Source organism: Prosopis cineraria, unplaced genomic scaffold (genome assembly GCF_029017545.1).
Source record: "Prosopis cineraria cultivar Desert tree isolate PC_DT_omini unplaced genomic scaffold, ASM2901754v1 PC1, whole genome shotgun sequence".
NCBI lineage: Eukaryota > Viridiplantae > Streptophyta > Magnoliopsida > Fabales > Fabaceae > Prosopis > Prosopis cineraria.
In genome coordinates this window covers 58,568,626-58,582,148 of record NW_026555332.1, presented here as the reverse complement: position 1 = coordinate 58,582,148, position 13,523 = coordinate 58,568,626, and the positions used below count along the sequence as shown (strand labels likewise).

The following is a 13,523-nucleotide window of genomic DNA, read 5'->3' as shown; positions in this document are numbered from 1 at the left end:
TGCATCTGTTGGACCACTCGAATCGCCCTTGGGAATTCTCTAACAGAGTTTTTATGGTACAGCCGAGAATAAGAGCAGAGTTTAAAGGTTCTATTTAAATAAAAGTTTGCGTTTTAAAAGTTAAATTTTTTTAAAATAATTGAGCTTGAGGACTTGGTTCTAATAAGTCCTGTTAAAAAGAGTTTGGACAAAGGCGGCCTTTCAAGCCTTGAGAAATTAAGTTATTATATATATATATACATGCATATATATATTTGATTAAAAATGATATAATTTGGTTAACATTTATTGTAGGTGATGAAAAGAAATTGTAGAAATAATTAACATTAAATCTGTATCTTTATTTTCAATAAGTGAATCGATATCTAAGGAATTTAATATTTTATTTTTAAATAACGATGAGGAGAATTTTAATTTATATTAATGAAGATTTTAATATTTATCTTAAATTTAAAACTGTAAATTTTTGTCGAATTTATGTTGAATTTTATGTAAGATTTTAATTTATTTTATATTAAATTTTAGAATAGTTTATTTAAATTAAAATAATTTTTTTGTGAGAAAGAAAGCTCAAGAGTCAGGCCTTAAGCCATGTAAATAAGAGTTGAGTCTTAAAAATAGGTCAAATTTTGGATAACCGGACTTTAAGGCCTGAACTCTTAAGGGCGAGCTCGCCTATTTTCACCTTTATCTATGACTGATGCCCTGATCATTTTCTGAATGTCTCCTATCATGGTGGCTAAATTCATAGACTAGTTATAATTTTCAATTGTGTTGTTGGAAAATGGGAATTTGGCTGTTCAAGCTATTTCAAGCATTGTTATGTAAACCCAAACCAATTCAAGTGAGTTGACCTGTAAACTGACCACTTAATCGATTCGGTTGATTGAAAAAATCAATCATTTATGATTCAGTTTCAACTCGATCAGACTGACTTCAACCTAAACAAAGTTGGCCAACCTGGTGGATTAATGTGCTGACTCAAGTCAAATCTTATTATTTTCTTTTTTTCTCCTTTATTTTTGAACATTAAGCCCTAAATCAAATATAAATTTTTTAATTAATAATTTTAATGTAATTATGTTTTATTGTTGTCAAAAACTTTAATTATTATTTCTATAAGACATGCAATATTTCATGAATAAATTTTTCATTTACTCAAGAACTGATGATTTTTACTTAAATATTATGATCTCTCATAAATATTTTTGAATATTTAATCTTATATTATTTTAATCTTGATCAATTTGATTCAGGGTTAATCTTTGGTAAGACCCCTAACCCTTGAACAACTACCTCACTCAGTTTAATAATTAATTTGATTTTCAATACTTGGTTTCAAGTTCTTAAGGTGGGTTCATGGGTTTTTGGGGCCTGAACGTGGGTTTATTGAATTAGGCGCTCGTTGATAATATAATCCGGCGAGGGTAGATAAATTCGGAAAAGCAATGGCTTCTGGCATTCCATGGACTAGATACCAGGCAACCGTTTGGTTGTAATGGCATGTCAATTTTTGTTCATAGCTTATAAGGTCACGAATTTAAATGAAGCTATTGTTTGAGAATTTTGTTAATAGACAACTTATAAATATATCCGTAAATTTTTTGAATTTAGAAAGCTCTCAACTCAAAATCACTTAAATTTTACCGTAAGAAAAAAACTCCCCAGGATTGAAAGCAAAAGTTAATAGGCAGGCCCCTGGAACGAAAAAGCAAATTGCAAGTAACACATCTGATGCAGTGAGTGAATTGATGAAAAGATAAGTTTCTGAAATTTTTACAGGTTTATTGTTATATACTCCCTTTATTAAAAACTGTAAGGCATTTTTAACCAAATTTCAACTCCTAAAATAGTTATTTACTTTCAAATTAATTTTATCTTTTTATATTTATCCTTACTAAATACCTACAATAAATATAAAATCATTTATTAATAGAAATACTTTTGAAAAAAAGACAATGATTACACGACTAAAAATGTCTTACATTTTTTAACATCCAATTCTTTACAAAATATCTTACATTTTTTAACAGAAAGAATACACTTTAAATAATAGCAAAAAAGATTCAAGCAAGTCATACTATGTTTCAATTAAAAAACTTGATTTGAAAAAGCATAAAGAATCTAGTCTAATCTAAATTAAATTTTATAAAACGTCATTTAAGCCATGCACAGTATAAAATCAAATCCTTTGGAGTAAATGTCTTAATCGATAAACGTCACACAAGTGCGCCTGAAAATTTGCGAATATAGAAAGAAACTGAGTCTTGAACGAACAGTCTGTCCCTAACTGTGATGGAACCAATACTTACATCGGCAGCTAAAAACTAGAGAACAATGGGTATGCTATTCACACTAGCGTAATACGATATCAGCAAATTTATCATCCCTATTTTTCTTTTTTCTTTTTTTCTTTTTAACAGAAGTCCTAAGGGGTTTTACATATACAGTGCACTACCCTACAGTCATGCTATGGCCCACATAATGGGCACACAAGCCAATTAATTTTCCCATCCGCCCATAAAGCCTCATAAATATCATTTGATGAGTTAAAAAAAATTGCGCCGGGCAGAGCCTGGTCTAGCATCAAGGGCGTACCTCACTAGTTGAGCGCACTGTTGTGAAAATCAGCATTCAGGATTTACCCTCACCATCTGTTGCTCTCTGCATTTGGCTTGTCATCAGATTAATTCCCGGTGCCCCCAAATTCAACACCCACAGATTTGAAAAGAAAAGGATCAGCGAACTTGGGCGACTAATTTCTTGGTGTCTCCATTATGAAAAAGAAGCAGAAAGGTAACTGCGGCCAAAACACAGGCAAACAAGATCTAACACCAATCACTATCGCTCTGCTTGCTCTGGCATATTTTGGGCATGACGTGTTTTAACTTGGTAAACTTTCTTCATTTGCTTATCAGAAGTTATGCCATGAGCAGGATCATGATGTCTACTATTTATTCCATTCGTAATCCATTTTGGAGGGGGTATCGGAGGCCCCATGCTCGGCACATGTTGTAGATTGGATGCTGACCTTGAGCTAGGCGGTCTCAATAACATTGGAGGTGGCTTGCATGAAACCATGGTAGTTGTCATAGCAGAAAACCCGGTTTTCATGTTATGGAATTGTTCTGGGTACTGCGACCTATCTTGTATCCTAAAATTCTGTCTGTCATTTTGTCCACCATTAGATGAGATCGGAAATCTAAGCCTGCCGCTCATCATTCCCTGATGATGATGATTATGTGCATAATAGCTGCTTGCGTCGTCCACATAACATTTTCCATATCCAGAGGATCCAGCTGCTCGGTGCCTGTTCATTGCGTGATGGTTAGGACTGGTCTGATAAGGTTGCTCCAACAAGCCATAGGATGCATTATTTAATTTGATATTAAGGGTGTTCTTGACAAGACGATGGGCCGCTTCTCCCAATTGAGGGCCTGCTATTGCTCCAGGTACTTGTGGCCTGTAAGATGCATTGGATGCAAAAAGTAAGGCGACAAGCTTTCTTCAGTATGTGTCTCCATGCATAAGAATTCTACCGGCTTAAACATTTATCATTACTAGTAAGATGCAGCAATCATGATACAAATACCACATCTCAGGCATATCAAAAGAAATTTGTGAACCTCAGCAATAGATTCTCACCTTTCCCTTCCATATCTTCGACCTGCATTATCTTCATGCCATAGAACAGGGAAAGGTTTGATATCAATGGGTTTTAAAATCTGCAGACAAAAAATGCCAAGGTAAATGTGATCTGCATTAGCGATCCGAAAATTAGAAAAAGATCAGTATGTAATTTTTCATTTTTGATTAAAAGAATTAAAAACAAAATAAAAAAGCTAAATCTAATGACAAGTCAAAACGTGAGTCCATCCATGCCAGCCAAACTCAGAACCAGAGGCCCAATAAACATAGTTGCCAGTGTTAAAGCAGCCACTATATACACACCTTTTCGGGCATGACTACACCAGCAGGAGGCCTTGGGATGTGTCTGTGACTACGATGAGGATTAAGATAAGTAATATTTCTGAAATTCAGCCCAAACAAAAAACTCAGCACAAATTGTCTTAAAGAACTTTACATATAGAGGGGGTACTTAATGGGCATGGAAGACAAACATACAGGACTTGGTTATGCTCAATATCTGGCAATCCATTGATAGGGGAGAATACGATGGGTCTCAACCCATTTCTTTCACTCAGCCAAAGATATCCATTCATTCCACCACTGCTAATATAAAAAAAGGGGGGGTTGATTAAACACTATTTGTAATTCATGAATAGTGACCATCAACACATTCACCAACCTAGCATTTGTGTCAATTGACCAAGCAGGCCTTTCAAACGGAGCTAATTGATGATAAATTTGGTAGTACAAGAAAATATGCGGAGCTAAGGCATGTTCATGGCTGACATAAAGCAAGTCCAGCATCACACTGTTCCGAAGTTGCTCCTCTGCCTGCAGATAACTAACTAATCTGTAAGAAATCTATATATGTATCCATGTACGATATAACTTCTATGGGAAATTGCACTGATCATATAAGCCACAAACAATGTAGTTCGCTGTAGACTACGTGCAAAGTACAAACCCACATTTTAGTTGAACATTGAAAATATGGAATAAATTTCTAATTGATCTTCTATTCAAAACTTAAAGAGAAGCATAGAGATGAGTAGAGCCGGTAATTCGGGCCAAGCCCGATGGGCTAGCCCGAATTGGCCCGAAAAATTTTAGGGCCGGGCTTAAAAAAAAGGTGTTGTTTTTTAATGTTCGGGAAAAAAAAAAATCAGGCCAAGCCCGAACCCGATCGGGCTTGGCCCGAATGCCCGAATAAAAAAAATTATATTTTTAAAAAATATATATAATATAATAAATATTAATTAATTCTTTAAGTTTTAAATCATTTTATACTAAAATACCATATATTTGAGTCCTAGACATCATTTAAGTATTAAAAAAATATATTTTATATTTTTTATAAAATAAAATAATTAATTTCAAAGTAAAAAAATAATTAAAAATAATTTTAAAAATTAAATTCGGGTATTCGAGCCGGGCTTGGCTATTCGGGCTTTTCGAGGAGTCGGGTATGTTTGGGTTTGGGCTTATTCGGGCTCAGCCCGCCCGAGTTCCTAGCTCTAGAGATGAGGAAGATAACAAGCCATAGAATACAACTAGCTATTAAAAATTCTTCTAAGGTTCAGCATAGAACTAATTGCCAACTTATAGTTTTTTTGTTTTTTTTGTTTCGGTAACTACTAACTGCTGCTACTAACAATAATAAAAAAAAAAAAATTCCTTTTGCAGACCGTCAATGTGCCTTCAAGCTTCCTAGTTGCAGCAAGTAATTTCTTCTCATCAATGAATGGCAACTTGGCAACGCCCTGAAAGGCATTCCACGAAATTATATTTTAGGAAAAAAAAAAAAACATTGAGCCCCCCCCCCCACTTCACTCTAAAGCATCACTAATGTATATTACCTGCCAAGCAAATCGTTTGCCATTCATATCAATCTCAAAATCTGTCGAAACAGAATCAAACCAATACCAGCAAAGAAATTATGTGAGATAAGATATGGCAGAAAAAAGCAAAAGCAGTCAAGTGAACTTACCAGCAGGATAGAAGTCAAAAATAGGCGATGAAGGATCAGTCATTAAATTTCTATATTTTTCAGGCAGTGCATTTGAACTGTAACAAGTAAGTGATGAGCATATATATCAGAATAGGAAGTGCAACAGAAAAGATCTATCGACAGGAAGGGGGAAGAAACCTTGAAGCAGGTAAGGTCCCCATAAGCTGATCAAATGGCTTAAATGGTTCTCCTAAGAAAAAAGTTATTTCCAGATCAGCTAGATCTTTAAGATCAGAAGCAAAAGGAGCATAGTGGTATGGGTAGTACCTGTAACAACAATCAGAGAGAGGTTTAATAGCAGTCACAAGTGATATTTCATCAAAAAAGCCAATCTTCTAACAGTTCTTGTCATTTGTCTTAAAGCAACTCAAAAATAGCCTTGCTCTTAGAAAGAAGTCCTCAAAAGTAGAGCTCTGAGTTTCAACAGGTATAGAAATGGCAAAAATTATCATTTATAGTAAAAGCAACATGCACCAGACATTCATCAAGACAGTGTCAGACAATCAATCTAGTATAGCTGTGAAAACAAAGTGACATTTTTGTAACTGCCTCGTCATCTTTCAGATAAAAGCTCATATTCCAAGTTTCCAACCATACAAGCCTCCAAACTATTCCAGAATAGATTGAAGGAAAGAAAATTCAGAAACAGTAAACAACTAGGTTTGGAGAAGAGTAAGCTTCATGCACGAGAAAAGGTCCAACAATATTCAATCATCCAAGCAAACAAAGAGGAGTGCTAGTGGCTATATTACATATGTAAACCTAGCAACCCAACAAGCTGATAAGGGAAAACATAGCAAGAGCAAGATAGCACATACAGTTCACAAGTAATAAAAGTCAAACTAACCATTGCCATGAGCAAACACCCTGATAGTAGTATCGGCAAACCCAACAAAGGCCTTCCACATACTTCAAAACCTGAACAAGATATCTAGGAGAATTAACCGTCTTCTAATATAACATGAATGATTAAAAAAAAAAAACAAGAAAGCATGAAACTTGTGCAGGTTTGATTATCAAAACAGAGAAATATTTAGAAGTTAGAACCCAACAAATACAGCCAACAATTAGGAAGTTAATATCAAATCTGTAGCATGTGTATGTCTCCTGCATGCATCCTGTTGCATGTGCAAATTTTTTGGGGAAGGGGGAGGGCGAGAGATGGAATCCGTAAAACAACAAAAGAGCATATTAAGTTTATTAGCCAAATATGAACTTTGAAGCCACAAAGATTGATAATAGAACTCACTACATCTTTCTTGATCTTGTCAATCTCCTCCAGCCCTGACACACCAAACTTTTCAGCATAATACCTTTCCTTGTATCCAGGCTCCCCTAACCTAACCTGAGAAAACAATAAACAGTTAACAACAAAAGAATTTTGACAGCAATTCTAGATAGCTAAAGTCATAAGACATGTAATATTCAAACAATCGCCCAGCTTTGGAAAACAAATTTCACAAACAAATCCTTCTAATCTTAAAAATGCAGACCATATAATCACAAAAGCATAATATTCTAATTACAAAGAAAAAGAACGATCATTTCTTGGGAGTATTAAAAAAATACTATCAAGCTGTTCCAAAAGAGCCTCAAGCATAAGGCCACTTTATTTCATGATGAATCCAAGCATAGTTTACTTCAAAACAAACACTAGATTTTTTTTCTTGTGTTGTCTGTACATGATTAAAGCAAGTAGTGGGGAGGGAGGGGTAAATGCTTCAAGCACAAGAAACTCTCCATATGGAATCCTGCAATATACCAAATATAATTTTTTGTGGAATCACAAAAGCAACCAGGAAGGATTAAAAAAATATTCAAGCTCTCCAACCAAACTCACTTCTAAGTTCTAAGAGAAAATGCTTTCTAAATGTTACCAATTCCCAGATGTAATACCCTTGTAATGTCAGTAACATCAATACTAAAGATCATCAAATCAAAATGCTGGAAATGTCCTGGAAACAAATCATTTAACCTTATCAACAGCAGAGGCCCGTGGCTCTTCAGGCATTTCCCCTCTTGCCCTAGCTTTCATCTCTTCATTACTTTCTGCAGCCTGTATATGGCATCGGAAAGGAAAAGAAAGCTTACACGCATAAGTTCATAAAAAATATTTAACGAACATCGAGAAAAGTCTGAAATTACAATATAAATTGTGAAGTATTAGTAGCACTTCTTGATTAACATATTATGAGCAGGACCAAAAGAATAGATAATTGCACGTGTGGCTGTGCGCATGTTGAAAACTACATCAGTGAGAATGAGTCTGCAACCAATTTATATGAGAAGTGAACAATGGATTATCCCCCAGTGCTTTTTGCAAAAACGCCCTTGTTAAAAAATCTGTCCGAACACTGAATTCTGCCAGCTGTCCTTTCCTCCACTCAACAAATAATTAGAAAGATTTGATTGTCTCACTCTTAGAGCAATTAATAATGCAACTAAATCAAATGCCAGCAACATTCAAAGCAAGTACAGGCACTCCGCATCTGCTTAATGCAACTTTGTATTTAGTCAGTAAGCAGTATAATCACCAAGGAAGTTCTCAATTATACTTGCCAATAACACTACTGGACTTTTCAAGCATATAAATAACAGTAGTTAACTCAAATTCTTAACAAGATCAGAATTGGTAGATAAAATAAAGCTAGGCATGAGGTGTTTTACTTCTAAAATAAAGATCTAAAAGTACAAAGAAGGTAGATGGAACAAACAAGGAGTTTGCACAATAATATAAACAGACCACACAATAACTTTCTCGCTGTATGTCAAGCCAAATAAACCATCTAAGGAGGTATAAAACCATGGAAATAGTAGAAATCCAGTGCAAAAGCTCACAATAATAATTAGCACAAGGATTCAGAGAGCCAAGAACTATAAGTATAAAAAAAATTATGACAGTAAGACCTCCGAGAAATAAAAAATAAATAGAAAAAGCAGAATACCAGCTGAATTCGAACTCGTTTCTGAAAAATTTGATCTTCATAAACAGCAACAGCTTGGATAAAATGTTCCACTCTATCCAAGAAGACCTGACAAATAAAGATTCAAATAGAAACAATCATGGAAAAGGAAAAGACTTCCAGACTGACTGCTTATGAGTTGATTCTAAATCACAAGATAATAAAATATGATAGCTCGAGAAGAAATTAGATGAACTTTAAAAAGAGAGAAATTTACCTCACCAGCTTCAGTAAGATAACCACCCATGGCAGTGAATTCCCGTCTATAAATATGCATCAGTAAATTTATAGCCCCCTGAATCAGTACAAAGTTAGAAAGCAGCAGCATAAGCAATTTGGTAGAAAGAAAAATACACAGCACTAGGAAATCACTATAAAGAAACAAGCAGCCAACAGACTAGAGATATCTTCTGTTGCAGGTAATAACTCAAAGAAAAGTTCTGCCAGTTGCTTACCTCCCTGATCTCTAATGTCGGCATGTGTGGAAGAAAGTCATTGCCAACAAAGAAGCATAGAAAAACAAAATCATCCACTAAGCATTCGAAGTCAATCTCAAAAGGCGGGTTTGGTATATCCAATTCATATTGCAAGTATTCCCGTAGTACCCAGATATTAAGAAACTGTGTGCAAGGGATAAGTTAATTTAAATTCCAAGTATAGAAAGTAAAAGATTCAGCTCAAGATGTGAAGCATCACTCTTCCAACCTGGTATTTTTTCTTGTGAATTGGGGTATCATCTAGCGGATTCCAATCCTCAGCATCATCACCAGGTTTATTTCGACAATCAGCTGCAAGATGACCAGCTTGGCCACATGAAAAACACTTCTCCTGTTGTCCAGGAAGAGTAACCACCTGTGCAGTGTGTACCCAGGTAATCATATAGACTAACCAGAGATCAATGAGCTAATACCATCATAATGATTAATTAGAAACTAACCTCCCTCAATATTGAAAAGTGAACCTCATGAGTTGCTAAAGAGAGCATAATCAAATCAGCATCCTGATTCAAAGACCATGCCATGTACAAGTCAAGGAAAGTACCAAAAAACAAAAATCAGATACAATAAAAACTACTCACCAACCCATACAAACAATGGCGAGTGTTTGGATTAAAACCAGGAAGGTTACGTTGAAGTCGAATGTATTGAATGATTTTATGTTCTCCCTCACCAGGGACATTTGAATCAGAAAGTATAACCTTCAAATGATCACCCAATGCAGCCCCATAAGTAAAATAAATGGAAAAAAGGATCATAAAAGTTTCTTTTTTTTTTTTCAAAGGAAAAACTTGGAAACAATTACTCAACAAAAAACACATCATTCACTCTAGAAAGGACCAAGGGAAGTAAAAACTACATGGCATTAAATTAGTAGCACCTTTGTATTCCGCCAGCCAGGGTTATGATTCAATCTAGTCTGTATATAATACTGAAGGGCCACAGACAGCACCGCCATAAATTGAGTGCCAGGAGTGATGACATTTGAGTCAAACGTTTCAGGCTTGTCCTTAGAAGATAAAAGCTCTCCCACAGCCTCAAATTCTTTTCTCAGCCTTTCTTCTTCAGCTTCCTTCAGTTTCACACATAAAAACACCGTAGGTTCAAAAAGTTCATCATGAAAATAAAAGAACCATTGTAATAACATAAGCATGGTATCTTACAGCTTCAGCTGCATCCTTTGCTGCTCTGAAGCGCCGAGAACGCTGCTGATTCATTTTGGCTCTTGGTGCAACACCGTCTGCAAGATATGGAATAAGGAATTGATGCTAATTTTGACAAGGTGGGAAAAGAAGTGCACATGAAAAGAAAGGGGTAAAGAGAGGAAGTGATATATACAAGTGTCCCTTGGGTGGTCAACTACCCCTCCTAAATAAGGACTAGATAAAAAGAATATCTTCCTAAAAACCTCCTTAAAAAAGGAAAATTTAAAGATACATAATTCAAATATCCTGAATTAATTGACAGCCTAACTACTTGCTAGCTCAGCCCCTCAAGTTGGTGCATAAATATCACACACACCCAACTTGGTGGTGATGGAAATAGAGATTTGCTAGGAACAGCATCAGTCATAATGTCAGCCAACTAGTCAATGGTCTGAGCTTCTAGTATATAGTGCCTGAACCAAGATTATCTTGAATATAGTTCCTAATTTCTTATCAAGCCCAACATGCCCAATTTGATCACATTGCGCTAGATTATTAGCAGTCTCAATAGCTGCCATATTATCACAGAATAACACTATGGGCTTCTTTGGACCAAACCCAAGTTCATCCAAGATAATTTTCAACAAGACAGCATTCATGTGATCAAACTAATCCTCTTAAAAAACAGCCAACTCTTTGATATGTTGTACCTTGACTACATCCTTAAAAGAAGCAAATTTAAATATACATGATTCAAATATGCTGACTTAATAAGCAACCTGTCTTTCCTCTAACCATCTTAAATGCGGAAGAAAAAGAGAACTAGCAGTTATTGACCCCACAGAATCAACAGCCTTAGCGTTTGGGAAAGATGCAGAGATTGCCCACTTGTAGAATGGGGATATATAAAGCACTTTAAATCTTGGTTCTTTGATATAATTTTCCAAACACATCTGAGTATTTTACATGTTAAATTTTCACCAAATTTAAAATGCACAGAACATACAGATCCAGTAATAGGCCCGATTAGTCAACATTGAAAAGAGATGAAAAGATTATTTGGCTCTTTGACATAAAGTTCTCGTATTCATTGGACTTATAATAGATCCGACAACAGAAATGTAATACTCCAGCAAAGGATTACATTAGAAATAAATTTGGAAGAAATAAACACATTCATCATACCAATTGCAAGATAGAGAAGCTTCCTCGGGCGAACCAACGAAAAGATATGGTCAATATAATCAAATATTGATTTAAATACATCATCATAGGTAGCAGGTGCAGGCTGCAATAAGAGACTTATCAGAAACAACGCAATTTTTAAAACAACAATGCAAGTTGACAGAAATCACTTCATAAATCATGTCACCATATTGTCAACTGACAATTATTTGTTAGGATAAACAAACCCGCCAACTATAGCATTTCCGTGACAACATAAACTAGACCCGTTTGTAATCAATCTCTTAGCGTTGTGGTCCTCTAAAAATCCTGAGACCATGGTCTTTTATGAGGTTCTTCTACCCTAGTCATGTGATCATGCGTTAGGAAGTTGAAACAGAAATTTCACCACCATGAATGGAACGAGGGTGTGCTTGCTTCTAGACAGAATACGGGATAAATAAAATAAATCCTATTAGAAAGTCCTGCCCTCTGTATCCCGAATTTAGTTTAGCATTAGCTGTATTTACCGACTTTCTTGGACCAAAGAAGCGGGCATTACCATGAGAATTACGATATGGAAGAAACACAGCAGATGAAAAGGCATAGTCATTGAGAGGTGTTGCAAGAGAAAGAAAAATTCCACAACTCCACTTCTAAGGTATAGGAAACTTAATCCCATAAAAGCCTTTTCTAGCCTCTCTATAAAATGTGAATGACATGCAAATTTGCAGATTCAAACGAAGGAGAACAAATTAACATGTGATTGGGGGAACAAAAGAAAGAGATAAAAGTGAGTTGAGCTGGAGCATGTACCTTGCCATCGGGGTGGAAACAAGGGTGAATGATACCGTTCATGTCCAAGTACAAGTTGTCGAACTCCATGCCATTGGGATTAGGTTTCGACACATCCACAGGGCATGAAACACCGGCGTCGCCGGCGGCGGGCTCTTCTTCGACTACATCGGAAATCGAGAGTGGATAGCGGTCGGCAAGCCACCTGTAGAAGGCTGGGACTCCCATGGTTACGGCTCGGTTGGGCCCGGTTCAGCAACGACCAGGGGGAAACAATGGAGAGAATGCAAGATCCGTGTTGCCGTTTAGTGAATGTACGGACCACTGCTGAAGGGCTGCTTCCCGGTGGGACGATATTGCCCCTCTGTATCGCGTCTCGACTCACCTACCTCCCAGAAATCCCCAATTATTCCTTCGCCACGACTTCGTCCTTTTTACTTACCCCTGGCCTACAAGCTAAGTATAGTTCCCAACTTGCCCTCTCTTTTGGTACATTCTTTTATTTTCAGTTTGGCATTTCATTTTTAAACTATAGTTTGTAAGTTTAAAAACTGGTTAAAAGAAAATACAAGAGAGGAAATGTGGCAAAAAGCTCCACCTCCTTCGCAAGCTACCCCAAAGATGAACCACCACTGCACCCAGATGATCGATCCATGAAGAAAGTTAAAATTTGAGAAGATGATGCAAGTGAAAATGATGCTATGGATGCTGATATCCTCGAGTCTAATGGTGAGTTCATTTTTAATGATTAACCACATGTCTCCACCACACCAACCCTTAGGATGGTTCCTGAGACAAAGGAGAATATTGAAGTTCTCATGAACACAGATGAATAACAGCTTGCAGAGAAGGCAATTTGCCTTGCCATTATTGAAGCTCAACCTGCCATCAACAAAGCCCAGCAAAAGGCCAATGAAAGTCAACCTGAAGTAAGCGTTCCCTCTTTCAAAGATGAGCTTATAAGTGCGAGTAGCAAGATGGAAGAGGAGGATGATATAAAGCTGTAAAAGGAGGATGTGAGGATAGGAATGAATGATGGGATACTGACGATTAATTTCTCGAATAAAGTTTTAGAAGTTCTTAACTATAAGAATGGGGTTTGCTGTGGTAGTGAAGCTACTGAGATGACTGATGGGCTATAGAAAACTGGGAACACAATTACAGAATGTATAAAAACATACTAGCCAGTTTCAACTTATAGATTTACAAGAAGGTTGTTTTATCATTAAGTTTAAGGAAGAATTGGATTTTTAGAAGGTCTTGCTTAGCAGCCCTTAGTTGGTTTATGGACGTTATTTGACGATGCAACCATGGACATCAA

General features: G+C 36.1%; 1 protein-coding gene across 2 annotated transcripts; it reads right to left on the bottom strand.

Moving 5' to 3' along the window:
- Positions 1–2,205: 2,205 nt before the first annotated feature.
- LOC129318321 (5'-3' exoribonuclease 4) lies at positions 2,206–12,579 on the bottom strand. Of its 2 annotated transcripts, none has more exons than XM_054963050.1 (22): positions 12,224–12,579; positions 11,429–11,531; positions 10,262–10,338; positions 9,979–10,170; positions 9,680–9,799; positions 9,539–9,601; positions 9,307–9,453; positions 9,057–9,221; positions 8,819–8,896; positions 8,584–8,670; positions 7,614–7,694; positions 6,888–6,983; positions 6,486–6,556; positions 5,777–5,905; positions 5,618–5,694; positions 5,487–5,527; positions 5,316–5,390; positions 4,310–4,461; positions 4,126–4,233; positions 3,952–4,030; positions 3,646–3,725; positions 2,206–3,463 (listed from the first exon to the last, which is right to left on the bottom strand). In XM_054963050.1, the coding sequence occupies exons 1-22, from the start codon at positions 12,428–12,430 to the stop codon at positions 2,842–2,844; spliced, it is 2,850 nt and encodes a 949-aa protein (XP_054819025.1). In that variant the 5' UTR covers positions 12,431–12,579; the 3' UTR covers positions 2,206–2,841. The 2 variants fall into 2 exon arrangements, with proteins under 2 accessions (XP_054819025.1, XP_054819032.1); XM_054963057.1 differs by having other exon boundaries at positions 4,126–4,230; positions 12,224–12,578.
- Positions 12,580–13,523: the final 944 nt, after the last annotated feature.

Excerpts from the sequence above, each read along its gene's own strand:
- LOC129318321 (XM_054963050.1), bottom strand. The coding sequence starts at position 12,430 with ATGGGAGTCCCAGCCTTCTACAGGTGGCTTGCCGACCGCTATCCACTC. Across the intron at positions 10,171-10,261 it reads CAAAGGATGCAGCTGAAGCT|GAAGCTGAAGAAGAAAGGCT; the intron begins GTAAGATACCAT and ends GTGAAACTGAAG. Across the intron at positions 8,671-8,818 it reads ATCTTACTGAAGCTGGTGAG|GTCTTCTTGGATAGAGTGGA; the intron begins GTAAATTTCTCT and ends TTTATTTGTCAG.